At 50.2% G+C, this 26,363-nt stretch overlaps 1 protein-coding gene across 1 annotated transcript; it reads left to right on the top strand.

Annotated features, from left to right (window-relative positions):
* Nucleotides 1-988: 988 nt before the first annotated feature.
* Nucleotides 989-25,937, top strand: Tab1 (TGF-beta activated kinase 1 (MAP3K7) binding protein 1). The gene is made up of 11 exons (XM_040754121.1): nucleotides 989-1,074; nucleotides 11,558-11,694; nucleotides 12,050-12,203; nucleotides 13,150-13,236; nucleotides 13,638-13,776; nucleotides 15,982-16,095; nucleotides 17,237-17,348; nucleotides 19,577-19,721; nucleotides 21,500-21,722; nucleotides 22,699-22,855; nucleotides 24,409-25,937. The coding sequence occupies exons 1-11, from the start codon at nucleotides 1,042-1,044 to the stop codon at nucleotides 24,614-24,616; spliced, it is 1,509 nt and encodes a 502-aa protein (XP_040610055.1). The 5' UTR covers nucleotides 989-1,041; the 3' UTR covers nucleotides 24,617-25,937.
* Nucleotides 25,938-26,363: the final 426 nt, after the last annotated feature.

The raw sequence follows: 26,363 nt of genomic DNA, 5'->3' as shown, positions 1-26,363 counted from the left end.
ATGGAAAAGTTTACTAGGGGAGAGGGTAACAGACCTCTGCTCTCCTGGAGAGGAAGCCCCCTAAGGCTGCGTTTTGACCTGACCTGGTTAAGGTCCACCACTGCCACTCATCTTCTTTACATCCTGTTACTGGCCTCCTGAGCAGGCCCATCTGGATTTCATCACTGTCACTATCTTTATATCCTGAGTGTCAGCCCACTCTTTACATCCTGTTTCAGGGCTCTGGTCTTACTTTTGGGAGCCTATTTGTCAGTCCCTTCTAGAACTAACCTCCTGTATAACCTAACTCAGGTCACCCTCAAACCTGATATCCTCCCGCCTCGGCCTCCTAAATTCTAGGATTACAGGTATGACTTGATTACAGGTAAGCCTTGACTCCACGCCCAGCTTCTGCACCGCTCCTGAACAAACCATACTCCTGCTTCAGGCACCAGCAGTTCCTGTCAGGTGCCAGCTGACGCCCCATTCCGATGCTACTGTCCATTAACTTCACTTCCGAGAATTTACAACTACTCAGAATTGCAGTCTGCCCCAATTTTTTGGGGTTTTTTTTTTTTTTTTGGTTTTTCGAGACAGGGTTTCTCTGTGGCTTTGGAGGCTGTCCTGGAACTCACTTTGTAGACCAGGCTGGCCTCGAACTCACAGAGATCCATCTACCTCTGCCTCCCGAGTGCTGGGATTAAAGGCGTGCACCACCAACGCCTGGCTAGTCCGCTATAAGGTCAAGCAATCACCCAAGGCTGAATGATTCGCTCTCCTCTGTCCCCTCCCTCATAAAGCGCTTCAGTTAGGATCTCAGAATCCCCATCGAAAAGAATCCTGGACACATAAAGACCCCCGAGGAATAAGAAAATAGACTGCGAAGGTGTTTTGCATTCTTTCAGCCCGGAAGAAGGGTAGAAAAACACGCCTGCGCAACGTTCCCCTGCTGCTCCTCCGCTCCGCAGGGGGCGCTGTGGATGGGGGGGGGGAGCAGTCGGAGCCGCTCTAGCCACCCATTTCGCTACTCGGAGAGACTGGCGCGCCGCGGGGTCCTCCAAGATGGCGGCGCAGAGGAGGAGCCTGCTCCAGAGTGTGAGGAAACCGACCCGCTCTCCGGGCTGGGAGGGTTGGGAGCTCTGGTGTGCCCTCGGTGCAAGAGCGGTTGTCTTTAGATGGCAGAGTGTGGACCCTTTGCCCCAGAGATCAGTGGGTGCTTGCAGCGCGCCCGCTTCCCGTGGGAGGCTGGAGCCTCGCCTGCTCTGCGCGTGCGCGCCGCAGGCCGGGCCTTTGGGGGTCAAGGGCGCCGGGGTCCTGCGGAGTGGGAGCGTCCTGGAGCCGGAAGGGGACGTGGCTCCGCCGAACGGGCCATCCGGAGCTCGGACACGACTAATAATAAATAGCCGTGGTTGTGTAGTGCGCGCTGCATCTCCGGCATTGTGTGGATCGCCTCATTGTCACAAACTTCGCCGCAGCACCAGAAGCTAGCCAGGTCTAATAGTTATTTCTGTTTACAGATGAGGAAACCGAGGCCACACAGCTGGTGAGCGGCAGAGGCAGCATTAACATGTTAGTCTGCTTCTAGAAAAAAAAAAAAAACCCAAGCTTTAGGTTACTCAAAGAAGTAATGAGTTGGGGTTTGGGTTCTGCGTCCCAATTCAGCAGATTCCCTTTGGCCTCACTCGCGGTCCTCTCTCTAAGGTGAGAGATGTTTCTCACACGCATGTGCGCAGCACAGATCTTTGGTCCTGTCGGACCTCAGGACGAATCCCCTGGTCTGCCCTAGCCGTGGCACTCAGTAGGAGTTGCCTGCGGATGTCTGTGCCTCCTCTTGAAGACGGGGACTTGTGACCTCTTGCTTGGTGTGTGGACCCCACCATTGACCACCCTTGCGTGCTAGGCCATCGTTTGTAGCATGATGAGAAAACTGGTCTGGAACTAGCCCTGGCTTTACAAGGATGAGGGAAAATGGCCCTGCCTTTGAGGGTCTGAAGCATGAGACGTGGAGGGAGAGATGAGCTTCACTGTTGTATGCCTGTGCAGGCTTTTGTAAAACCCTGCAAGCGGGGAGGTCTGGCCTTCTGCTTTGTTAGGTCCCAGAGGGCTGGGCCCTTGTATAAATGCCTCCATTGTAGAAGGAATCCCGGGAACACTGCTATGTTGTGGTTCCGAGAGAAAAGGAGGCTAGAAAAAAATAGCAAATGATGCATACTGAGTTGGCTTGCTAAGGAGAGAGTAGTCACCGTAGTCACCTGGGTAAAATAGCTTCTCTGTCTCCTAGATGTGATGTGGCACAAAGAACCCCAGTTAGGTAGAAGGCAGACTTTCCCAGGACTAGAGTGTGTTCTCTGTGTGCTGGTGGGTTAAAGACCCCCAGTTAGGTAGAAGGCAGACTTTCCCAGGACTAGAGTGTGTTCTCTGTGTGCTGGTGGATTAAGAAAAAAAAGTGGGCATGGGATAGCTTTTAACACAGTGTCTTGATGCAAGGAAAGGGCAGGCAAGGCTAGCTGCCATCCTTAGAGTGGCAGGGCATGCCTACTCAGGGGTGTCTTAGTGTCCAGACCAGATAGGATGCAGGTTTTGTTGACCTGTCCTCTGTCCTGAGTCTAGGGAGAGCAGTTCCAACACCGGTGTTCCGCAGATGGCCTGGGCGTGGGGAGATGAATAGGCAGGTGCCCATCCTCACTGTGTTCTCAGTCCAGCTTGGGGAAAGGAGCATATACCATAGCCCAGTGGGTAAGACATAGTCAGTGTGGACTGCCACCAGGAGCCCTGGAGAGAACCAAAGAGGCTTTAGAGGATGTTGTCTTTGCAAAATGGGAGAGGAAGGACGCCTGGGAGGAATTCAGGCTTATGTGTGTGAGGTGTCTGTATAACCTTTCGTGGGTCAGATACAACTAAGAACTATAGGTCTGTGTTGAGAGATAGTGAGACTTCTGGGATAGGCTGGTTGGTAGGTTGGTAGAGTGTCCACCAGAAAGGCATGCTAAGGGATTTTTACCTACCCTCTCTAGGCAGTGTGGTACTTTAAAAGGTCTTTGAAAAAAAAGATGTTGGTTTTTTTTATTTTGAATTTGAGGGCTTTGTGTATGTATGTTTTGTCTGTTTTTTATTAATTAATTTTTTTGTTTGTTTCTGATTGTTAAGATAGTGTTCCTCTGTGTAGCTCTAGCCGTCCTGGAACTTACTTTGTAGACAGACTGGCCTTGAACTCATAGAGCTTTGTCTGCCTCTGCCCCCCAAGTGGCAGGCTTAAAGATGTGCACCACCACTTCCTGGCTAATTTAATTTATAAAAAATGTTATGTGTATGAGTATTTTGCCTGCATGTAAGTGGTCTGGGTGTGTGCCTAGTACCTGTGGAGGCCAGAAGGCGGCACCAGATTCTCTGGAACTGAAGTTAGACAGTTGTAAGTCACCATGTGGGTGCTGGGAACTAAACCTGGGTCTTCTGGAAGCAAGTGCTCTTAACTACTAAGCCATCTTTCTGGTATGGAAGTTTTTTGTTTGTTTGTTTTGAGACACAAACATAGTGATGTAGCATTGGCTGGCCTTCAATTCACTTTGTAGATCAAGCTGGCCTTGAACTCAGATCTGCCTGCTTCAGCTTCTCGAGTGCTGAGATTAAACACATATATCAATCACCACACCCATGTAAGAAAAGTGGTTTTAAAGAAAACTTTAGATCAGTGGTTCTCAACCTTCCTAATGCTGCCTGTCACCCTTTAATATGGTTCCTTATGTCATGGTGACCCCCAAACATAAAATTATTTTAAGATTTATTTATTACATATATAGTGTTCTGCCTACATGCCAGAAGAGGGCACCAGATCATTGTAGATGGTTGTGAGCCACCATGTGGTTGCTGGGAATTGAACTCAGGACCCCTGGAAGAGCAGTCAGTACTCTTAACCTCTGAGCCATCTCTCCAGCCCATAAAATTGTTTTATTGCTCCTTCATAACTATAATTTTGCTACTGTTATGAATTGTAATGTAAATATCTGATATGCAACATAGTAAGATGATGTCTCCAAAAATAAAAAACAAACAAGTTTTAAAAACAAAAGAACCGTCAACCTGAAATCATTCTTAGTCTTAGATTTGTCCTGTGCAATTATATTTACTAAGTCACAGGTGCTACCTAGGTATTTTTTTTTCTGGTGCATTTTAAAATAAATAAGTACTGGACAGGTGGGTGTATTTCATTGGTAGAGTGTTTACCTAGTATGCATGAAGTCCTGGGTTTGACTCCCAGTACCTCATAAAACTGAGCATGATAGCATAAGCCTGTAATCCTAGCACTTGGGAGGCAGAAGCTAGAGGGTCAGGTGTTTGAGTCAGGCTGTATGAAGCCTTGTCTCTAAAATTTGCCTGCTGAAATTAAATACCTATGTATAAAATAGAAGAAAACAAATCCAGGACCGATGATACAGCTCAGTGGAAGAGTGTTTGCCTAGTGTGCACAAGGCCTTGGTTTCCATCCCCAACATTAGGGGAAGGAAAGAAGGAAGTCCATTAGGCCATCCCCTGTAGCTGTTCTCCAGCCATCAGGAATGAGGTCCAGCTGCTGTGCTGGCCCACAGAGGCCGTACGCAGTTATCAGTAGCCCTTTGAGCATGTATCATGGAGTCTGGCAGTAGCATAGAGAGCATTTGATAAAGGCTCTAGAGGGCAGTGGGAGCCTGGAGTGAGTTGGCCTCCGAGAAGTGGGTCACACAAGGGTTTTTTTGGAGAGAAGAAACTGCTGTCCCTTACCCTAAGCCATCTTCCCAGGGGCATTGTTCTCCCTTCCAAGCTTCCTTTTGGTCTCTTTAGCAATGGGTTGCTTTCACCACAGAACACTCAGCCTTTTCATACAATAATTTGATATTCAAGCTGTGGCCTGTACTGGGAATGGGGCTTTGTCTACTTGTCTGCCCAGGGTTTTGAGATGAGTCTGGTGGGGACAATTATGCACTCCTTGATTTCGATAAGAGTGCGTGAGGATGTGAGGGACTCGTGCCTCAGTAAGCATGTACAGGTGTGTGTGAAGCCCCTGAGCCTACACACACAAGGGTCACTTTTCAGGCCTCAGCAGACTGTAGGAGGCTGCCTCTCAAAATCAGGCTGGAATTAGGCCTTTTGAAGTGGCCTTCTCTCTTAGCATGTTTTCTGTTGAATTTTATGAACAGTTCTTTTGTTTTGTTTTGCTTTTTGTTTTTGTTTTTCGAGACAAGATTTCCCTGTGTAACAGCCCTAGCTGTCCTTGAACTAGCTCTGTAGACCGGCTGGTCTCAAACTCACAGAGACCCATAGGCCGCTGCTCCCCGAGTGCTGGGATTAAAGGCGTGCGCCACCATTGCCCGACTTTATGAACAGTTCTTTTGAATGATGGAGGAATCGTGGTTCCTGTGTGTGTGTGTGTGTGTGTGTGTGTGTGTGTGTGTGTGTGTGTGTGTGTACACAGCTCTGTGCTGAGACTGAGACCTTGGAGTGTGAAACGCCCCCTTCTCAGCTTCCCCAAGGCTAGCACCCCTGAGCTCATGGCCTGGCATTTGGGGACGTGGGAGAGAGTATGCATCAGTTAGTGCAGGGGCGGAGAAGTGGGTGGTTTGTGTGAGTAGCAAATATGTGACCTTTCCAAAAATTGTTCAGCAGCGTGGAGGAAGGATGAGAGTTGGCAGACATGCTAATAGAATCGCTGGGGATGCTTCTCATGGAGAGTCCCTGGCAGAATTGGAGAGGGCTAGGAGAACACGCTCAAAGCTCCCTCAGCCACAGCACAGCAAGAATGCTTTTGAGTGGGTCAATAAAGTCAGGGAGGGCCAAACATTCCCCGGCTCACACTGGCACAATCTGCTGAGTGGGTTATTAAAGTCAGGGGATACCACATATTCTCTGGCTCACACTGGCACAACCTCCTAACTTTCTCTGGCTACTTGCTACTAAATGCAGGAGAAACTGCCCATTTGTCACAGGGCCTAAAGCCCTATTACGAGGCTACAGGTGAAAAAACTGTCCTATACTGCTAAGAAAAAGTGCACTGATTAGCTTGTAACCATCTTAGGAATGATCGATCACACTTGAGTAGCACAGGCCTTCAAATAGCCAACCATTTAACAGTACCAGGCTAAAGATAGCATGACAGTGGTCAGAGGCCACATGCTTGGCAACCTGAGGATGGAGGAGGAATGTTCATGCTGAAGCCACTGGAAGCAGGCTCGGGGATGTGCTGTGTTCGCCTGGAGCCCACCTCTCCATTATGAGGGTTGTTGTTGGAGAAGCAGCAAAGAGATGGTTACTGATTGGGACGGTGTTTGATTTCCAGTTTCCTCAGACTTCAGATGTTGTATAAAAAAAGGGCTTGGTTTGGTCTTTTTATGCTGTCAATACTTTCATGACATTTACTATTCTCTTTTTGTTTTAATTTTGTGTGTGTGTTGTGTGAATTTGAGTGTAGGTGTTAGTGAAGTCCAGAAGAGGACAACAGATCCTCTGGAGCTGGAGTGACAGGTGGTTGTGAGCCGTCCTGTGTTCTGGGAATTGAATTATGGTCCTCTGGAAGAGCACCACTAAGGCCTCCTCCCCACTGGGAGCAGGGGGCAGTTTAAAGACTAGTCCTGGCTAGCCTGTACCAAGTTGGCCTTAAACTTGTGGTGTTGATCTTTCTACTTTTTCCTCCTGAGTGCTAGATCTGGCTGCTAATCTCTCTTAAAACCTAGATAAGGGAGGGGGTAGAGGGGTGGCTCAGCAGTTAAGACCACTTGCTGCTCTTCCAGAGTCTATGACAAGCTGTAGAATGAGTAGACTTCCTTTTTTTTTTTTTTTTTTGTCTTGTAGATACCCTAAGTCATACTGGCTTTCCACTTACAATACTGGAAAAGCTTGCATCCAAAATGCAGTCTTCTGAAAAAGAAACCAATAGTTTAAAGATACAACTGGAAGTGGATTGATGGTTTCTAGATTGATCTCAGCCTTTTCACTAAGGTCAAATGTTGTGTGTGGCTGACACTGGGCCACTCTCTCCAGGGGGATTGGAGCAGGCACTCGGGGGTGGATAAGACTGAGAAATACAAACAGATGACTGTTGCCTCCCCATATTTACTTTCAGTTGTGCTCGTTGGGTAAAATTTTGTCTTTATCTCACTAGAAAGTGGAGGCAAACTGGCCAGGAACTTACTGTTTAAAGATGTCTGATGTAAAGTAAGTGGGACTTTTTAGCAGGGTGCACTGGCATTAGTTGGCTTAAGGGTGTGCTCATCCCTGTGACTGTAGCCCTGAGACCAGAAGCCTCTGTTTGAGGCCCCCAACACATCGGGCTTTGCCTCATTTATTCAGTGACTGAGGGGTGGGATGGGGTGCGTGATTGTTATGTGGGAGTTGGAGGACAACTTACAATCATTTCTCTCCTTCCACTACATGGGTGGATTCTGGGCATCTGACTCAGGTCGTCAGGCTCGGAAGCAAGTGCTTGCCCGCCCTGTGCTGAGCTGTTCTTTCGATTTTGTCTTTTGTATTGTTGAGACAGTATCTCTCTACATAATCCTTGCTGTCTTGGAACTCACTCTGTAGACCGTGCAGGCCTCAAACTCAGAGATCCACCTGTCTGCCTCCCAAGTGCTGGGAATAAAGGTTTGCACCACCACACCCGGCTCTGTGTTGGGCTTTTCAAGGAATGTAACCCCTTGGTGTGGACCCTTCCTGCCAGAAGTGAGTTTGCTTCCCATACCTTTTTTGGGGGGAGGGCGTTCGAGACAGGGTTTCTCTGTGTCCTGGAACTAGCTCTTGTAGACCAGGCTGGCCTCGAACTCACAGAGATCCACCTGCCTCTGCCTCCCGAGTGCTGGGATTAAAGGCGTGCACCACCACTGCTTGCTATCCACTAGCCTTCTTGATACTGTATCTCTAACACTGCATTAGTTGCCAGGGCAATACTTACTTGCCGTAAGTATGGGTGTTAGAAGGATTGTAGGCCCTGGAAGCCTATCTGCCCTTTGTGAGTTAGATGATGGCCAAGGAAGCACATTGGTTGGGATGCTGGTCTGCATCACAGATAGCACTTGGTATTGCCCGTCTCTTATTGGAGTTATTCAGTCCATCTTAATCTCGTCTTTAATGCAGACAGGACTCCAGAACCATCATCCCCACTTTAAACCATCTGCAGCTGCTAGTACCTCCTTGCCCATCCTTTCTGGAGGACACAGGATACTCCTGGCTGAAAAGGTGCCCTTGTGCTTATGTGTGTCTTATGTTTAATTTTGTTCCAACCACAGGCATCAGGCATTATGGTTGGGGACACCATAGCATGAGGAACTGTCTTGTGTTAGGAAGGTTGGGAACACTGCTGTTGGGGAATTTAAGACTTTCTGTAACAAAGCTGAAGGGACAAAGTGTTCATCACAGAGATGAACAGAACTGAGTCCAGAAACACAGCAAAGGTTTGATGGGAACTCAGTGGAGGAAGCTGATTTTCAAAAGTGGTATTAGAACTATTGGACATCCATGTGCAAGGGACATTGACCTAGAGCTGCCTGCTACAAAATTAATTCAAAAGCGGTCTCGGATGTAGCATAGGACTGTAAAATTTCTAATGAATGTGAGGGTCTCATGGCCTGGGCTGTTCAAGAAGCTCTTGGATATGACTCTAAAAGCACAAACCATAAGCAGAAGAAATCAATAAAATAGAAATCATCAAAACCTTGTTCATTCTATAAAAACCAATATGAGGTAAATGGAATGGCAAGCTACAGACCTGGGAAAATATTTACAAATCATGTAGTCATCAAAGAGCTGTACTGCAATATATGTAAAGAACTCTCAGAACTCTGTTTTTAAACAACCCAATTTAAAAGGAGGCATAAAATAAAAACACTTGCCAGAGAGGGCCTGTGGGTAGCAAGTGAACACTTGAAAAAATGTTCCGTACCATTAACTATTAGGAAATGCAAATTACACCACGAGATGGGGTATACTTCAGAAGTAAAGAACAGACGCAGGGTACCTAGTGATGACCACTAGGTCTGCTTCGATTGCGGGCTGCTGGCGGGAGTACACATGACACAGCAGCCCTGGAAGATGGCTTGGCAGTTCCTTCTAAAGCCAAACACCAGGGGCTGCAGAAGGGCTCAGCGGTTAAGGACCCTTGTTGCTACTCCAGAAGACACTCGTGTTCAGTGGCTCATCACGACTCAGGCTCTAGCTCCTTCCTCAGGCTTCCAAGAGCACCTCTCTCTCTGTCCTATTTGAGCGCGGTCACTATAGCTCTGGCTGACCTGCCTCCCAAGTACTGGGACTAAAGGTGTGTGCCACCGCTCCGGCCCAATAAAAACATTGAAAAAGCCAACCATCCATTTACTTGGACCTGCTGCTTTTTTGTTTCGTTTTGTTTTCTTTTGTGTGTATGTGTGTGTACAACATGCATGTCAGCCTTCCAGTAGATGTTTGTGACCCAAACAGCCCAAACCGTGGGTAGTTGCACATGAATGTTGCCCAAATGTCCTTCAGGGGATGCGGGGATAAACAGACTCGTCCTTTGTCCAGCAATGAGAAAGGAGAACTAGGCGAATGCTGCAGGAACAATGAGCAAGCTGCTCAGTGCGCGTAAGCAACAGTGGCTGAATCCAGGGGCAGGCTGCAGGAAGAAGGCAGCCTCCCTGGTTGGACACCACATGCTTTGACAGATGCCATTCTTAAAAGGCAAAACCCAGGATGGTGGCAGGCCATAGGGTGGGTGGAGCATCTCCCAAGGAACATTGTCAGTCTGGCTCTCTGTGTCCTGCACGGAAGTAGTGATACAGATGTCTGGTCTATCAGCATGACTGCACACGCAAGGACATTGATTTCCCTACATGATCATTTAAAGTAAAACAGACTCCCACACCCTGCAACAGTCGCTCCAGGGCACTAAGTACTGAACAAAAGCTTTGAAATAGATAAATGTGACGTAAAAGCAATTGATATTGGAAGATGTGTATGTCTATAAACTGGCTTCTCACTATGTAAATAAGCAGAAGGTGAAATTTGCCACAGAAGCTAGCCATAAGCTCTTTCCATATCTGGAGCAGCCAGCTGATTTTACATCTTTTTTATATTCTTCTTTTGTTTTGTTTGAAACAGGGTTTCTCTGTAGTCTTGGCTGTCCTGGAACTCACTCTGTAGACCAGTGCTGGGATTAAAGGTGTGCACCACCACCCTGCTGTTTTACTTTTTTTTTTAAGATTATTACTAGTAGCATATAAGAAGTTGCATCCGGTGCCCATAGTTGTTTAATATTTCAATAAAACTTTCCAACTTTTTCCAAGTATTTTATGTGTGTGGGTGTTTTGCCTGTGTGTGTGTATATGTGTACCACATACAGGTCTGATGCCTGCCGTGAGGGTGCTTGCATTTTGGGCCTTTGAGACAGCCTTCCAGTGGGTGTTTGTGTCTTTAATCTTATGCTGTCTCAGTCTGGGCCTCAGATGCTTATGCAAGGTGTTTTGGGGAGCCTGAGGACACACTGGCCACTGTTTGTTTGCCTTAGCCAGGTCCTTTTGTCCATCCTCCCCAACTGCAGGATGTAGTGTAGTTGGGGCCTTGGCTGCCCAATGGGGCTTTACCAAGCTCCATGCATATGAACTGTGAGGGTGTGTGTGTGTGTGTGTGTGTGTGTGTGTGTGTGTCTGCAGTGACTGTGCAAAGCCTCCCGGTTTGAGATCTGGTGGGATAGGTTAAGTCAGTTGTAGACATTGGAGATGGATCCAGGGTATGAGTACACAAGGCAGTGAACCCTGAGTCAGCGATCCCCAGAAGTCTTTCCCGACATGGAAAAGGTGTGCACAGGCCTTCAAGCTGCAGCTACTGGAGAAGATGTGTTGGGGGAGATGGCAAGGGACACAGGTGGAGGCTTCCACACCAGGAAGGATGGCAGACTAACTTGCAGGCTGGAGTTTCTGAAGGCCAGGTCCCAGCTACCTTCCTGAAGGCATGTGTGGGAAACTGTTGATAAACACAGACTCCCCAGGCTGCACACAGGTCAGGCATTGCGGTGATGCCAGTGCCCAGAGGGCATGTGTTCTGCAGTTGGATTCCTTTGTGCTGTACAATCAGGACTTTGTGGGAGGAGTGTGACCAAAGAGTTTCCTCTAAGTTGGACTTAGGCCTGTGTGCTACACTAGCATTTCCTGCTTAGTAGTGCAGCTAGCTCTCTCTCTCTCTGAGAAGCCATGCTAAGCTTTCCACTTGGGAATGCTGCAGGATTTGTTTGTTTGTTTTTTGTTTTTCAAGGCAGGGTTTCTCTGTGGCTTTGGAAGCTGTCCTGGAACTCGCTCTTGTAGACTAAGCTGGTCTCGAATTCACAGAGATCTACCTGCCTCTGCTTCCCAAGTGCTGGGATTTAAAGGTGTGAGCCACCACCACCCGGCTTGGGAATGCTGCAGTTTTAGGATTTCCATGGGAACCTGCTTGTGGATACACCACAAAACCAGGACACTTTGTGTTTCTTCAGACATCCCCATCTTGTGGGGCTTGGGGCCCTCCTTTGTCTTTGTTGGGGAAGCAGTGCGGTGGGATCTGGGGAAGATGGTAGGCATTCACAGTTTCCTGATATTTCTTGTCCCAGGAGCAACAGCCGAGCTGGACTGATGACCTGCCGCTCTGTCATCTCTCAGGAGTCGGCTCAGCTTCCAACCGCAGCTATTCTGCTGATGGTAAGGGCACCGAGAGCCACCCTCCTGAGGACAACTGGCTCAAGTTCAGGTATGTGTGGCTTGACTGTCCTGGACAGAGAAAGTCAGTTTATGAGTAAGGAAAGATGCTGCCTAGCCCCTGCTGTGTATGAGGCTTGCCTGTGAAGTGGGGTTGTAGGAAATGACCATTGCTGTGGTCCTTTCTGTGTCTAATTCAGCCAACGGCCCGCTATGGGATAGAGAAGGAGTAGGCTGAGAGGGAGGATTCAGCAAGCAGGTCATTTTCATAGTGAAATGATGGCCACTATGAGGGGACCCAGATGAGTACCTGAAGCCTTTTCTGCCTGTAGCCCCTCCCCATTTCCTTCTTCCCCATCACCTGCATGTCCCTGGCCTCAGCCTTCTTCCTGCCCTCCCTCCGCTAGAAGTGAAAACAACTGCTTCCTGTATGGGGTCTTCAATGGCTATGACGGCAACCGGGTGACCAACTTTGTGGCCCAGAGACTCTCTGCAGAGCTCCTGCTGGGCCAGCTCAACACGGAACACACTGAGGCTGATGTGCGGCGGGTCCTGCTGCAGGTGAGGTTGGGCTAGCTGCCAGTGGCCCGTCTGACTGTGTGTCCTCTCCTTCCTGGAACTTGAGCCCTGCAGCTCTAAGTGTGGACAGGGTGATCTGAAGATTGCCTGCTTCTTCATCTCCCACAAGGACCAGTTCTGGGTACAGTTCATGGCCGCAGGGGTTCCTCTCCCCCAGGAGTCCAGGGCTGAGCTGGGAGGAGGCATCACAGGCATGGAGAATGGAGGCCTGTGGGGATATGGTCCTTAACAGTGACCCCTTGGCTTGGGATGTAGCTAGGTGCTCATCTCCAGTGCTGACAGCATCCTGCATGGTCTGCAACTCTTCCCACCCCTGCTCTGGCCTGCACCTCACCAGCCAGGCCTGTGTTCTTCTGTTGCTGTGCTGGGGTTTCCGTCTACCTAGAAATGCTTCTTGGTCTTTGAGAAGTCGCCCCAGCCTTTTCCTGTTCTCTGTGACCTCAGGACTCCTCGACTGGAGCATTGCAGAGGCTATACCAGGGAAAGCTTTCTGCTTCACCAGTGTCCAGCAGGTTCTGACTAAGGCCTCTTCAGAAGAGGTCACCATGCCACTGCAGACTCTCATTGGCCAAGCACTCCTCTGAGCCCAGTGCTATGGGTAGATTCTCTCACTTGACATGAACCCAAATGTGCAGCGCTGGAGTTTACACCTCACTAGTCTTAAGCACAGGACCTGGCTCTTGCTCCTGCCTCTCTGATTCCTTTGTAGGCTGCCTAAGTAGCACCCTTCTCCCATCCCACAGCTACAGATCCTTGTCAAACAATGGCCAGGAAGGCTCACATATGAGGCAGACATGATATGTGTCACTCACCAGTCACATGAGACCTGCCATGAATACCATGGTTCTGTTATTCTCCATAGGGACATCTTAGCAGGAGGTGATGGTATTGTTTGAGCCAGCCCTTGCCTTGCCCTGTGTCCCTTCAGGCCTTCGATGTGGTAGAGAGGAGCTTCCTGGAGTCCATTGATGATGCCTTGGCTGAGAAAGCAAGCCTCCAGTCCCAGCTGCCAGAGGTAATGGCCTATCTGTACTGCTAGCATTAATCCTCCATGTCTCTTGCTACCCATGGGCATAGCAAGGCCTGCAGCAGAATCATGAGGCAGCATCCTGCTGGGGAGACTGGGATAGCAGTGGGTGTGTCCCTGTGGGGACTCTTTGCCAGCAGTGGGCACATCCTTGGATGGCAGCAGTAGGTGGAGGGAAAGGTCTTCCTACGTTCTGTGATCTGGTTCACTCGAGAGCCAGGGTCCCCTTCAGGCTGCCCTTGGTTAAAGTCCCAGTGGCCTTCCTGGGCATCCAGCCTGGCTGTGTCTTTGCTGATCATCTGTCTGCTCTATCTCAAGGGAAGGAGAGAATGGGTAAGATGGCCCTCAAGCACCTGTGTACTCTGACCTCTCTTGATGGTGGCTTGCAGGGTGTGCCCCAGCACCAGCTGCCCCCTCAGTATCAGAAGATCCTTGAGAGGCTCAAGGCACTGGAGAGGGAGATTTCAGGAGGGGCCATGGCCGTTGTGGCAGTCCTTCTCAACAACAAGCTCTATGTCGCCAATGTCGGTGAGCCACCCGCCTGCCCCACACCAGTCTGCTTCCTGTACGTGCGTACCCTGAGCTTCTCAGGGCTGCCGCCTGTTTCCCCCTCACTCTGTCGTGTGTGTCAATCCCAGATGGAAGGCGAGCGGATGGGGCAGGGAGAGGCATCTGGCTTTGGATGAATTGCATCCATGTTACTCTTGTTTTAATCTGTGTTCATGAGTGTTTTATCTGCATGTATGTCTGTGTGCCACATGTGTGCCTGGTGCTTGTGGAGGCCAGAAGTGGGCATCTGACTTTCTGGAACTGGAGTTAAAGGTGGTTGTGAGCCATCACGTGAGTCGTGGAATAGACTTTAGAAGAGCAACCAATGCTCTTAACTGCTGAGCCATCTCTGGGCAGGGTGGTGGCGGGCATGGGGGGCGTGGGGGTGTGTGTCTGCAAATACCAGGCTAGCAGAGTAATGACCTAGTCCCTGTGAGACAAGAAGGAAATCCAGTTCAACATGATTCAGTAGCTAGTGTTGGTTCAAACAGTGTTTCTCAATCTGGGGGTCAAACAGCCTTTCACAGGGGTTGCCTGAGACCATTGGAAAACATAGATATTTACATTATGATTTATAGCAGTAGCAAAATCAGTTATGAAGTAGCAACAAGAGTAATTTTGTGGTGGGGGTCACCACAACATGAAGAAACAGTTCAAGCATAGGAAGGTTGAGAACCACTGCGCTAGAGTCTGACCCCAGGTAGTTTATTTTAGGCATATTTAAGTACAGTACAGTTCGGAAAAAAGTTTCCAAGTACAACACAATCCTTTGTGCACAGTAAGGCATAATTACATCAAAACTCTTTTCTTTTGAGATAGGATCTGTCCTGACTGTCCTGGAATTCATTATATAGACCAGGCTGGTCTTGAACTTACAGAGATCAACCTGCCTCTGCCTCCCAATTGCTGGGATTAAAGGTGTTCAGCACCATGCCCCATGAAACTCTTTCCCAAGTACATGTCAGTTCTTCCATGAAGTTGTGTTCTACACATAGGCTACATGTATTAAGGACCTCGGGGACGATCTGATGGGATCTTGGGCATGCAGATAGCACAGAGGTCACCTAGGCTATTAACTGCCTTAGGTTCTATTTGTGGGAGTCTGGGGGAGCCACATGTTGCCTGCCCCTGCACATAGCGCAGAGGTCTCCTAATGGAGGTTAGCTACCTCCATTCCCAGATATCTGGGCAGAAAACAGGTTATATATCTCTCCCTTTGAAGAGACAACCCTCCATGTCCAACACTCCTGGTTTCCTTAGTTAGTGCTTATCTGTGAGTGCGAGAACCTCTGTGCTCCCAACATCTCCAGACCCATGGCTTCTTTTGAAAGAAGTTATGTAAAGGCTTGCTTAGCACTCTCAAAAAACAGTAGGAAGCTGGGTGATAGGGACATTTGGATTTAAGGAGGGGCCATCGGGGGACAAAACCTGTGCAGGATGCATGTCACTGTAAGGGCTGTCTTTCTGTTGCTATGAAGAGACACCATGAGCACAGCCACTCTTATAAAGGAAACACTTTTAATTGGGTTGGCAGCTTTCAATTCAGAGGTTTAGTCCATTGTCATTTTGGCAGGGAGCATGGCAGCGTGCAAGGAGACATGGTGTTGGCTGCATCTTGATCAGAAGGCAGTAGAATGAGAACTGTCTCACTGGGTGGTATCTTGAGAATACGAGACCTCAAAGCCCACACCCACAGTGACACACTTCCTCCAACAAGGCCACACCCACTCCAACAAAGCCACACTTCCCATCAGTTTCATTGCCTTTGCGGACCATTTTCTTTCAAACTATCACAAGGGTTCATGGTGTCCCTGACTCTCCTTTTCTTAAGATTTCCTTAGGGATCAACTTGCAAAATGTAAAACAGGTGATGGATGTTAGTGAGTGAACCACCATGCCCCATTCCAGCCCTGACAGTTTCTGTCTGTGGCCAGTCTTGTTTCATTCAGAGCTCCTTAGGCCCACATTGTCTGAAAGCAACCACAGACTCTGAGCCATGATAATCTGAAGACTTGTCCTGTGGTCATACTGTAGCGTGCTGTGTTTCCGTACTGGCTCAGCTGTCCCTGCCTGGAGATTCGCCCCTGTGTCTGGGCCCCTTGGTGTGTGGCATCTGCCTGTCTTTCCTGTTGTGTCAATGGGCCTGTTTCTCCCCTGCTTAATCTTGATCAAATTGTGCTGCAGGTACAAACCGGGCCCTTCTGTGCAAGTCTACAGTGGATGGGTTACAGGTGACACAGCTGAATGTGGACCACACCACGGAGAACGAGGACGAGCTCTTTCGTCTGTCACAACTGGGTGACTAAGGGAGGCTGGGCTGGGGGAGCTGTGGGAACAGGGGGCCAGCTCCTGGACTCCCTCTGTGCCCTTCCTTTGGTAACTGGGAGAGGGAGGTGCGTTCTAGGAGGACTGTTGTGACTTGGGAACTTCTTCATCTGTGTGGTGAGCATAGTGGTAACGCCCCTGTGAAGAGTTAATGTGTGTGGACTGCTTCCCAGAGAAGTCCTGGCACATGGTAGGCACATACATATCCCTGTCAGACCAAGAGAGCAGAGATGTCTTGCAGTCCCAGTGTGGACAGAGCCTGGCCTTTCCTCCCTGCTCTGCAGACACGGCTGCCTTCTGGGCTTTGGGCAGAGGCAAACAGGACTGCTGGCTAGTGCTGCAGTGCCTACAGGGAGAGGCCTGTATTGGTTACTTTCTCATTGCTGTGGCCGGATACCTGGCAGAAGTAACTTAAGGGAGAAATGGCTTTTGGCTAATGGTCTAAAGGGATCCATCACATTGAGAAAGCATGGTGACTGAGTCTCCACCGGTGGCAGCAGGACTCTGTGATGGCTTGATGGCTTATTATTAAATCTTAGCAAACCAGGAAGAGAAGAGAGGGGACCAGAAGCTGGTTAGCCTACACCTTCCAAAACCTACTCTAAAGTCCTCCTGCCAGCTAGACCCAATAGCCAAAGGTTCTGTAACCTCTCAGAACAGCACCACCAGCTAGGAAGAACTCAGTATTCAGACACACAAGACCATGGGTACATGACATCTTTTTTTTTTTTTTTTTTTTTTTTTTTGCTTTTTTGAGACAGGGTTTCTCTGTGGCTTTGGAGGCTGTCCTGGAACTCGCTCTGTAGACCAGGCTAGCCTTGAACTCACAGAGATCCGCCTGCCTCTGCCTCTCGAGTGCTGGGATTAAAGGCATGTGCCACCAACACCCGGCGGGTACATGACATCTTAAGCCATAGTAGGCCTGAGTGAGGGTTGGGTTATGGTTGGGTACTGAGAACAGTGGAACACAGGGTTGTTGTGCTCTGTAGTACCCTGGCATCATTTTCATTTCCTGTTATTTTGTCCTCACTCACCATGTGTGCAGATGTCACATCACCATCCCCTTTCACTCTTCACGGAGGAGAAAGGGGCTGAGCTGTCCTCTCTCTGGTAGGTTTGGATGCAGGAAAGATCAAGCAGGTGGGCATCATCTGTGGACAGGAGAGCACCAGGCGCATCGGAGATTACAAAGTCAAATATGGCTACACTGACATTGACCTGCTCAGGTAGGTGGCCATCCCTGCGGTTTGTGAGACCAGAGGACCTGGAGTAAAATCATCCTAGGCTTCAGTGGCAGGGATGGTATTGAAAGTTCAGGCCCAAGGAGATGCTCTCTGCCTCCAGAGACCCAAGTGTGGAGTGGGGCCTAGGCCAGCAGTCTGGTCCTGTGAGCTAGGCTCACAAGGGTCCAGGATGGCGCTGACCAAGTCCAGAGCAACAGAATCGCCACAGGGCCTGGCAGGAGGGTCCAGTGATAGCATGAGGTGCCAGTGTGACAGGAACTGACTAGACCAAAGGGCTGTTAGTCCATGTCTGTGACTTAGGCCAGCTGGAGCTGGGGGATGAATCGTCTGTCTCTTCTAGGGCTGTTCCATCTGGGTGCTACCTACACCGCATGGTAGTGATAGTCTGGTGAGCCTTTGCTGTGCCTGGTGCTCACTCCTTATGCATTCCCTCTTGTTCACCTCTTACTCAGGCCCTCTCAGCTGGGGGCTGTCATGACCCCACAGGCAAGTCCATGAGAGGAAACTGAGGCATGGAGACATCCAAGACCCTGGCAGTCATAGCACTAGTGATGGAGCAGGCAGCTGAATTTGGAGCATGTGTCCTTCACTCCTCCCCCTCCCAGAACCTGAATGTCCTGGATTTAAAAGCTTTGCCCCTAGTTTGCAGGGTTCTGTTTACTTTATTGAATAGGCAGTCTATGGCTTAAAACGCATCAGAAAGGATTTGAGCAGCCTTCTATCCCAAACCAGACCTCCCCCACCTAGAAGCTGCTGGTCCCTTGAGTGCTCTGCCTCGGATGTCCTAGCACACACGTGCACTGTGTGCTTGTGGGGGGCGGGGTTAAGGTGCATCCTCAAGCCTTCCTAGTGCTGTGCTCTCTTCTTCTCTATGAACCACTTCATTAACATCTGACTTGGAAAGGAGCAGCTCAGTGTGGCCAGGACAGGTCATGTGCCTCTGCGTCTGTGACACTTGCATACCTATCTTGTGACAAAACACTATGATTCCAGCAGATGGCATGACAGTGTCTACCTAAGCAACCAAGTAATGACACCAAGGATGTTTCCTCTCGTGTTTTGTCAATAATGTCCTCACAGGACGTGTGCTAGAGTACTTTGACACTATAATGATTGACACACATCTGCCATGGTATTATGTGGGATCTTAGTTGGGATAGACACTTATCTTGGCAGAGTTCAAGTTATAACAAGAGGATGGGCTTTTGTTTTTAAGTTTATTTTTACTTCAAAATAGGCCCTTACTAGTAACCCAGACTGGGAAGACCATAGGTCGTGCCTCTATTGTGTTGACTTTGACATCATCATGCTCCTGTGACATCTGCCCAAGTACTGGGAATACAGGAATTCATCACGTCACCCATCTGACATACAGGCTTTTGAGAGATAATCTCTCAGCCAGGTGCAGTGGTGGTATAAGTTTGTCACCCGGAACTTTACAGGTATAGAGACAGCAGTATTAGGAGCTCAAAGTCATCCTTGGTTACATAATTGTAAATCAGTGGAGGCTACAGGAAATCATATCAAATAATAAGTAAATAAGTAACATTTTTTAAAAGATTTATTTATTTATTTATTATGACTACAACATCCTGACTCCATGTATGTCTGCGCATACCAGAAGAGGGCACCAGATCTCATTACAGATGGTTGTGAGCCACCATGTGGTTGCTGGGAATTGAACTCAGGACCTCTGGAAGAGCAACAGTCATTTTTTTAAAGATACATTTATTTGTTATGTATACAGTGTTCTGCCTGCATGTATACCTGCAGGCCAGAAGAGGGCAGCAGACCTTATTACAGACGGTTGAGAATCACCATGTGGTTGCTGGGAATTGAACTCAGGGACCCTGGAAGAGTAGCCGGTGCTCTTAATCTCTGAGCCATCTCTCCAGTCCCAGTAGCAGCCATTTTGATGCTGCCTTCCTTTTCATTCCGCGCTGTGCAGGCCAGGCTGTGGCTGTGGCAGGAAGTACAAAGCAGAGTCTGGACCTGGCCTCTGACCTTTGTCATCATGGCCTCTGGGCCTTTCTTTGGTGGCTGCCCTCAGGAGTCAGGCCGTTCTGCTTTTCTCATTCCCTCTGTCCCTTTCTTTCTTATCCAGTCAAATGTTTTCTGTTCAGAGTGTAGATTCTTAACCCTCAGCAGAGGCAGTGCCCCCAGGGGGCCTTTCCACACAAAGCCCTCTCTCTCTCTCTCCTCTCTCATAGTGCTGCCAAGACCAAACCCATCATTGCAGAGCCAGAGATCCATGGTGCCCAGCCTCTGGATGGCGTGACAGGCTTCCTGGTGTTGATGTCCGAGGGACTCTACAAGGCCCTGGAGGCAGCCCACGGGCCAGGGCAGGCCAACCAGGTGAGCTGAGTAGGGCGAGCCGGTCATGGCAAATCAGCTCATGGGCAGTATGCTGGTAACTTGGAACCCCGATTCTCAGTGCTGTCACCAGTTATCTTTTAGGGCTCAAAGCCAGGGCCTGAAGCCAAAGGAGGGAGGGGAGGTGGGAACTGTCCTGTCCCAGGGCTGTAGAAAAGGAAGGGAACAGAGCCAGAGCGGGCAGAACACTGCCAGGTCAGTCTCATTTCCCCTTCCCACTGGGCCTCGGTACCAGAAGCCGTCAGAGCAACTTGCAGGCTCACACAGGATCTGTGTGCTCTGTACTGACAAAGGCCTTGAGGTTGCCTGGCAGGCGCTCTACCACGAAGTTACCATCACAGCCCATTTTGTTTTTGTTCTTTTGTTTTTGTTTTTGTTTTTTTTTTCGAGACAGGGTTTCTCTGTGGCTTTGGAGGCTGTCCTGGAACTCGCTTGGTAGTCCAGGCTGGTCTCGAACTCACAGAGATCCTCCTGCCTCTGCCTCCCGAGTGCTGGGATTAAAGGCGTGCACCACCAACACCCGGCTTATTTTTGTTTTGAGACAAGCAGTTGCCTAAGCTAGGCTGGACTTGGTAACCCAGGCAAGACTCAAACAGCATCCTTCTGCCCCAGCTCTTCTGGTAGCAGTGCTGGACTAGGACTTGAAAGATGACTAGCTGCCTGTGTCTTGAGTGGCCGAGTTCAGGCTGCCTCTCTTTTGATGCGGCTCTCGTGCGTGTAAGAAGGCAATACTTGCCTGCTTTTCTTTCCTCTTTCTTTTTGAGATGGAATCTTGCTCTGTAGCCTCGGCTAGCTTGAATCTAGTGATGTAGTCCAGGCTGGCCTTAAACTTGGAATCCTCCTGCCTCTGCCTCCCAAGTGCTGGGGTTACAGGTGTGTGCCACAGTGCTCAGTCCTGCTTCCTACTCTTTAATGAAAGCCTGGCTATCACCTAATCCCTGGTTCAATGTTTTAGTCTTGATTCCAGCAGCCTATAGCATATCGGGCCAGTGGTTACTTCCTCATGGAAGAGGTCTAGTGTCCTGTCTCAGGTGGTGTGGCTGGGCAGACCCAGCCACACCTCCGCCAGCCTTTCCCTACCCCTGCCCCTGCTTCCAGGAGGGGACAGCCCAATGCTCAGGTAGAGGACTTGAGCTTGTGCTTTTGGTCCTTTTTGTTTTGTTTGAGACAGGGTCTCTCTTTGTGTGGTCTGGAACTTGCAGTGATTCCCCTGTCTCTGCCTCCTGAGAGCTGGAGTACAAGTATATACCACATCTGCCAAGGAGCTTTTGACATTCAGTGTGATTTTTTTTTTCCCTTTCCCTTTTGGGCTTCACAAGAGATGCACTGAGAAGCGTCTAGTAGATTCTAGAATACACCAGACAGAGGACTTCTTGGAGGGCAGCTCCTGACAAATGCTTTGCGTGTGGAGTAGGTGTTTTCTCCAGGGCAGAAGGCATAATCACAGCCTTTGCCTGTGTTTCTTAGCAGTCCTCCGAGTGCCCTTGTCCCGTTATGTAATCCCACTGAGGTGGGTGTTACCCACTAAGAGGTGGAAGCCAGAGGAGAGATCACAAGATCCCACACCTTTTCTAGTCAGTGTGTTCCAGAAGGGTTATCTGGAACAGCTTGAAAAGCTCAAATTACAGTTTAACTGGCAGAGACTTCCTTCACCTGCTAGGCTAGCGATCCCTAAGTCCCCTAAACAGGGCTCTGGAATGTTGGCCCCTTCTCCTGAGTCACCCTGCATTCCTCCTCAAGTTCTCCCTCCACACCCCCAGGAGATTGCAGCAATGATTGACACCGAATTTGCTAAGCAGACCTCCCTGGATGCAGTGGCCCAGGCTGTGGTGGATCGTGTAAAGCGTATCCACAGTGATACCTTTGCCAGTGGCGGGGAGCGTGCCAAGTTCTGCCCACGGCATGAAGACATGACCCTGCTGGTGAGGAACTTTGGCTACCCGTTAGGTGAAATGAGCCAGCCTACGCCGACCCCAGCCCCAGGTGTGTATGCCGTGTACTGTACAAACAGGGGCCCCTAAGATGGGTCCTGGGCTGGAGGCAGCACAGGTTGGCTAAAGAGATGACTCTCTGCCTGGCAGATGGAATCAGTGGCCTGGCCTTGCCCAGCACAGGCTGTCAGACGTACAGACTCCGAGCTGCCAGTCTGTCTTCAGTCATTTTGTCTGTAGAGGCCACTCCTAAAATCTTGATGCGTGAGCACACTGCATACAGTCGCTAAGGCAGGTAGCAGAGGTGATAGCTGCCATCATTGATGGTGGAACATCTCCTAGCTGTGCCCTGCCAGGAACATAGTCACTTCACCCTCATTAGCAGCCCTACCAGGAAGGGGAAAGGCTCTAGGATGAAGGGACCTGGATGAGGTCAGGTATGGGGACAGATGGTCTACCCCAGAACCTGGCACTGTGTTAGACCACTTTGGCCTGAGGAGACATTTCATTCTCCTTTTTTCCTCTTTAGTCCTCGAATAAAGTTGTTTGTGCAGAGATGAGACCCGCTGTACTGGTCCCAAGGATTACATTTTCTTTTTGTTTTTAAACAAGCAAATCCTGGAGCTCCCGCCTCCGCATGGGTTTGGTCTCCCATGGACACCAGGGTTACTGGTGTCCCTCTGGCTTGTTATTGCAACCATTTTTTCATTGGGTCAGCCTCAGCTAGGAACAGACTGGCCTCTAGATGAAAGCATCCATGCAAAGTCAGGCAGTAACCCTTTCATTGAGGCCGTGAAGCATTTCATTCCATTCCTGCCTTGATCCCCAGTGGGCTTCCTTGCTGGAGGGAAGTTCTACTGCTGTCTGGAAGAGATTCTACCAAGGGATATCCACCCTGGGCCACCCCAAAGGTAGAAGGCCATGTTGGGACTTTAGGGGACTGGTAACCCTGACATAGCCCTCGTCACTCAAGAGCCACACTACCCTGAACTGATTTCCATTCCCCTGCTCTCTCTCTCCTATTGCAGGGGGCCGTGTGTACCCTGTTTCTGTGCCCTACTCAAGTGCCCAGAACACCAGCAAGACCAGTGTGACACTCTCCCTCGTCATGCCTTCTCAGGGCCAGATGGTCAATGGTTCTCACAGTGCCTCCACTCTGGACGAAGCCACTCCTACCCTCACTAAGTAAGATGTCACACTCTAGAGACATCCTGGGTACCTGGAGAGAAACAGCTGCACACCCAAGCCCCAGGGCTCATTAGGGTGGATGAGAGGCCCGGAGGTGTGGGGCCTCCGGGGTCTGGGGCCTCTCCAGTGCCCACCCCCTCCTTTGGGGTAAGGAGTCTCCTTAGACACAGGCAGGAAGGAGCAGTACCATTAGTCCTAGCAGGTGTTAAAACTGGGTCTGGGCCTGGGCAGGTGGAGGGTCAGGGCAGGGTGGACAAGGAGGCTGAGAAAAGAGGGGGCAGCTGACTGGTGGTGTTTTGGGGCAGCAGTTGTCCATGGACAGTTTCTCTTGTTTTGGAGCTTGTCACATAGGGTCACTGGCTTCATGCATCTGTAGTTGGGGAACATTGCCTGGCCTGGCCTGGCTCCTCGGCCCTGCTATTTTCTCACTAAGATGTGCTGTCGCTGTCAGCTGTCTATTCCACAGGGCACTGGGGAAGGGGGTCATTCCCTGAGAGGAGGGCGCAGTGCAGACCTGCCTGACGGGGCTGCTGTCCACCTGCCCCTCCATTTCTGTGACTGTGCACCCTGCTCCCCTCCCCCTCCAGGGATCTGGTTTCCACATTCTAGCCCTGCACTGCTGGAATAATACAGCTGCCACACCCAGCCCCTCTACATGGATAGAGCTTAGCCGGATGTGGCCAATTAGAAGGGCTGGTAGGGAGGGAGTGTCCTTGTTTCCCTCTGCCTCTGCCTCTTCAGAGGGACTCCCTTCTCCTGTCCCCAAGTCTTTGCTGGAAGGGACTGGTAGACATGGTGGCTGTGTGTTGTCACAATCAGGATAGCCTCTCCTCCCCACAGGCTTCCCCGGAAGCCACCAGCAGTGTCCACAAAGCAAGACTTCATGCTTCTCTCCTGATTCCTTGAGCCTCACAGATCTCCTCCTCTCCTGGCTCTGAGCCTTTTTCTGTCACCTGGGCCAGCCTTGAGCTGTCAGACAGCAAGCTAATGGATAGCTCTGTGAAGAGCGGTGGGCCATGGTGAATGTGTCTTAGAGATCAAGCAGCGGACTAGCACCCATGAACGCCTCAGTCCAGTCCTCAATAGCATGGCCTTCTACCATGGTGTTAAGGGTGCTGTGGCAACGCTTTCTGGATTGGAGAGATCGCTCAGTGGTGAAGAGCTCTTGCTGCTCTTACAGAGGACCTCAGTGGTCCCCAGCACCCATATCAGATGGTTCACAACTACCTGTGACTCCAATTGCACAGGATCTGATGCTCCATGGGCACCCTCCACATACAGAAAAGGAAAAAATAGACAATTGAAGACTGCATAACAGATGCTACTGATCCCGTGCTTGGGAGAGTTAGGCAATATAGCAAGACTCTCTCAAAAAACAAAATAATACACTTGCCATTTTATCTATCTCTAAGATCAGCTGTCCCAGCTGGCTTTTATGGGTTTTTGTCAGAGAGGCCTGTGGCTACAGAAACCACTCCTGTCACTAGGTTGGAAGTTGAGGTCCCTGGTGCAGCTACCCCAGACTGATTCCTTCCCGTCTTCTTCTGCAGCCAGAGCCCCACCCTGACCCTCCAGTCCACCAACACACACACGCAGAGCAGCAGCTCCAGCTCCGATGGAGGCCTCTTCCGCTCCAGACCTGCCCACTCACTCCCACCTGGTGAGGACGGCCGTGTGGAGCCCTATGTGGACTTCGCTGAATTTTACCGTCTCTGGAGTGTAGACCATGGCGAGCCGAGTGTGATGACGGCACCTTAGTCTAGCCTCAGAGCGCAGCCTTGGCAGGACTTTGTAGGCACAGAAGGCTAATGCTAAGGCAGGACAAACTTCTTGACCTTTGCAGGTGCCATGGAATCAGTGGGCAACGAGTCATTGGTGCTGTAGGTTCTGTCCCACAGCTCTGGGTGGTAGCCTGAGTGCAGGCTGCATTGCTGGTCCACACAGGAGGCTGGAGGCCAAACCACAGGCATCCTTAGACAGGGAAGCTGCAGGTGGCTGGCAAACCATCAAGAGTGCCTCCTGACGTATTCAAAGAATAGCAAGAAGCTGACCTGTGGACCCCCAACTGCCACAGATCTGACAGACACTCCTCCCTCAAGTGGCCTCCCCGCCTCAACCTCCCCAGGAATAGCCTGTGACCTCTGCTAGTGCTCTCTGCCTCCAGATGGCTTTCCCCTTTCCATCTTTCAGGCTAAACTCCTAGATCCAGAGTAGGGGACGCCTGGAATGTGTGCCTGTCCCTAGTTCTCCCTGGAAAAGCCAAGGAAACAGTGGGGCCTAGAGCAGCCACAGGGGAGCAGGACAGGGAAGGACCAGAGAGAGCTGGCCAAGGAATACCAGTCCCAGGCTATAGGACAGCCAGCTGGCAGCTGAGCTAACCCAGGGAGCAGGCTTCCCATTGGGGTGCAAATGGTGAGGGCAGGCCAAGTCTGAAGGAAATGCCCACCAGCCTTCCTCCCAGCTGGTACTGCGGAGACTGAGGGGGTACTGAGTGCAGCAGCCTTCATGATGAAGCTGGTTGGCTGTGGGCTCTGCTGAGAGGAGAGGATATGACAATGCTTGTGGACATGAAGGGAAAGACGGTGCTGGTCAGGCCCTGAGTTGGACCAGTTGACACAAGTTTCCCACCTTCAATCAGGAGGACTACCACATGGCTGCCTGCAGCATGGCCGCCCCATGCTCAGAGGAGGAAGCAGGCCATGGTGCTCCCTTGCCTGAGCCCTGCCATCAGTACTGGAGTCCGAGCTCAAATCTGTGGCCTTGTAACTGTGGTGTTCCACAATCCCTTTCCCAGTATGTCCAGCCGCTGGGCAAAGTGTCCAGTGTCTCCTGTTGGCAAAGGCCAGTTCAGAGCAGTGCTCGCTTAGACTCCATTTCCCTAAAGTGAGGCTGCACACTCAGTGCCAAGGAGAACCTGGGATTCCTGGGGGAGCGAAGGGGAGCACAAAAGCAGGGGAGAAGCCTTCCTTGCTGCTCTCCACTAGGAAGCACAGAGACTTGGGACAAAGGAGTCTCTCCAGGAAAGTGGTGCTGTTTGTTCTCCAGAAATAGAACCATGTTCCTAATGCAGTAAACTAAAGATGTGTGTCTTTTTGTCTGTTCTGTGACCTGAGCACCCAGGAGGTAGCTGCCCCCTGTTCAGCTCAGGAGGTTTGAGAATCAAGCCTGCCAGACTGATTTTCAAATCCCAGTGCAGGGATTTGAACTCAGGTTACTTGGCTCTCCACACCACGGGCCTCAACCACTCAGCATTTGTTTTTTGGGTTTGGGTTTTTGTTTTTGTTTTTTGGTTTTACGAGACAGGGTTTCTCTGTATTGTTTTGGAGGCTGTCGGTCCAGCCCGGCCTCGAACTCACAGAGATCCGCCTAGCTCAGCATGGGTTTGGCCACATGCCTGCTGTCTGAGTTAAAGAGGGCAATGCTGTTGTTCTCCTTGGGGAATAAGCCCAGGAATGGGGTGGGGTAGGCTTAGGTCACAGGTCGGAGGCCTCGCCCCCCTCACCAC

The sequence above is a fragment of the Mesocricetus auratus genome, unplaced genomic scaffold (genome assembly GCF_017639785.1).
Source record: "Mesocricetus auratus isolate SY011 unplaced genomic scaffold, BCM_Maur_2.0 Super-Scaffold_100010, whole genome shotgun sequence".
Lineage (NCBI taxonomy): Eukaryota > Metazoa > Chordata > Mammalia > Rodentia > Cricetidae > Mesocricetus > Mesocricetus auratus.
Note: the sequence above shows the minus strand (reverse complement) of the source record. Positions and strands in the feature narration are given on the sequence as shown.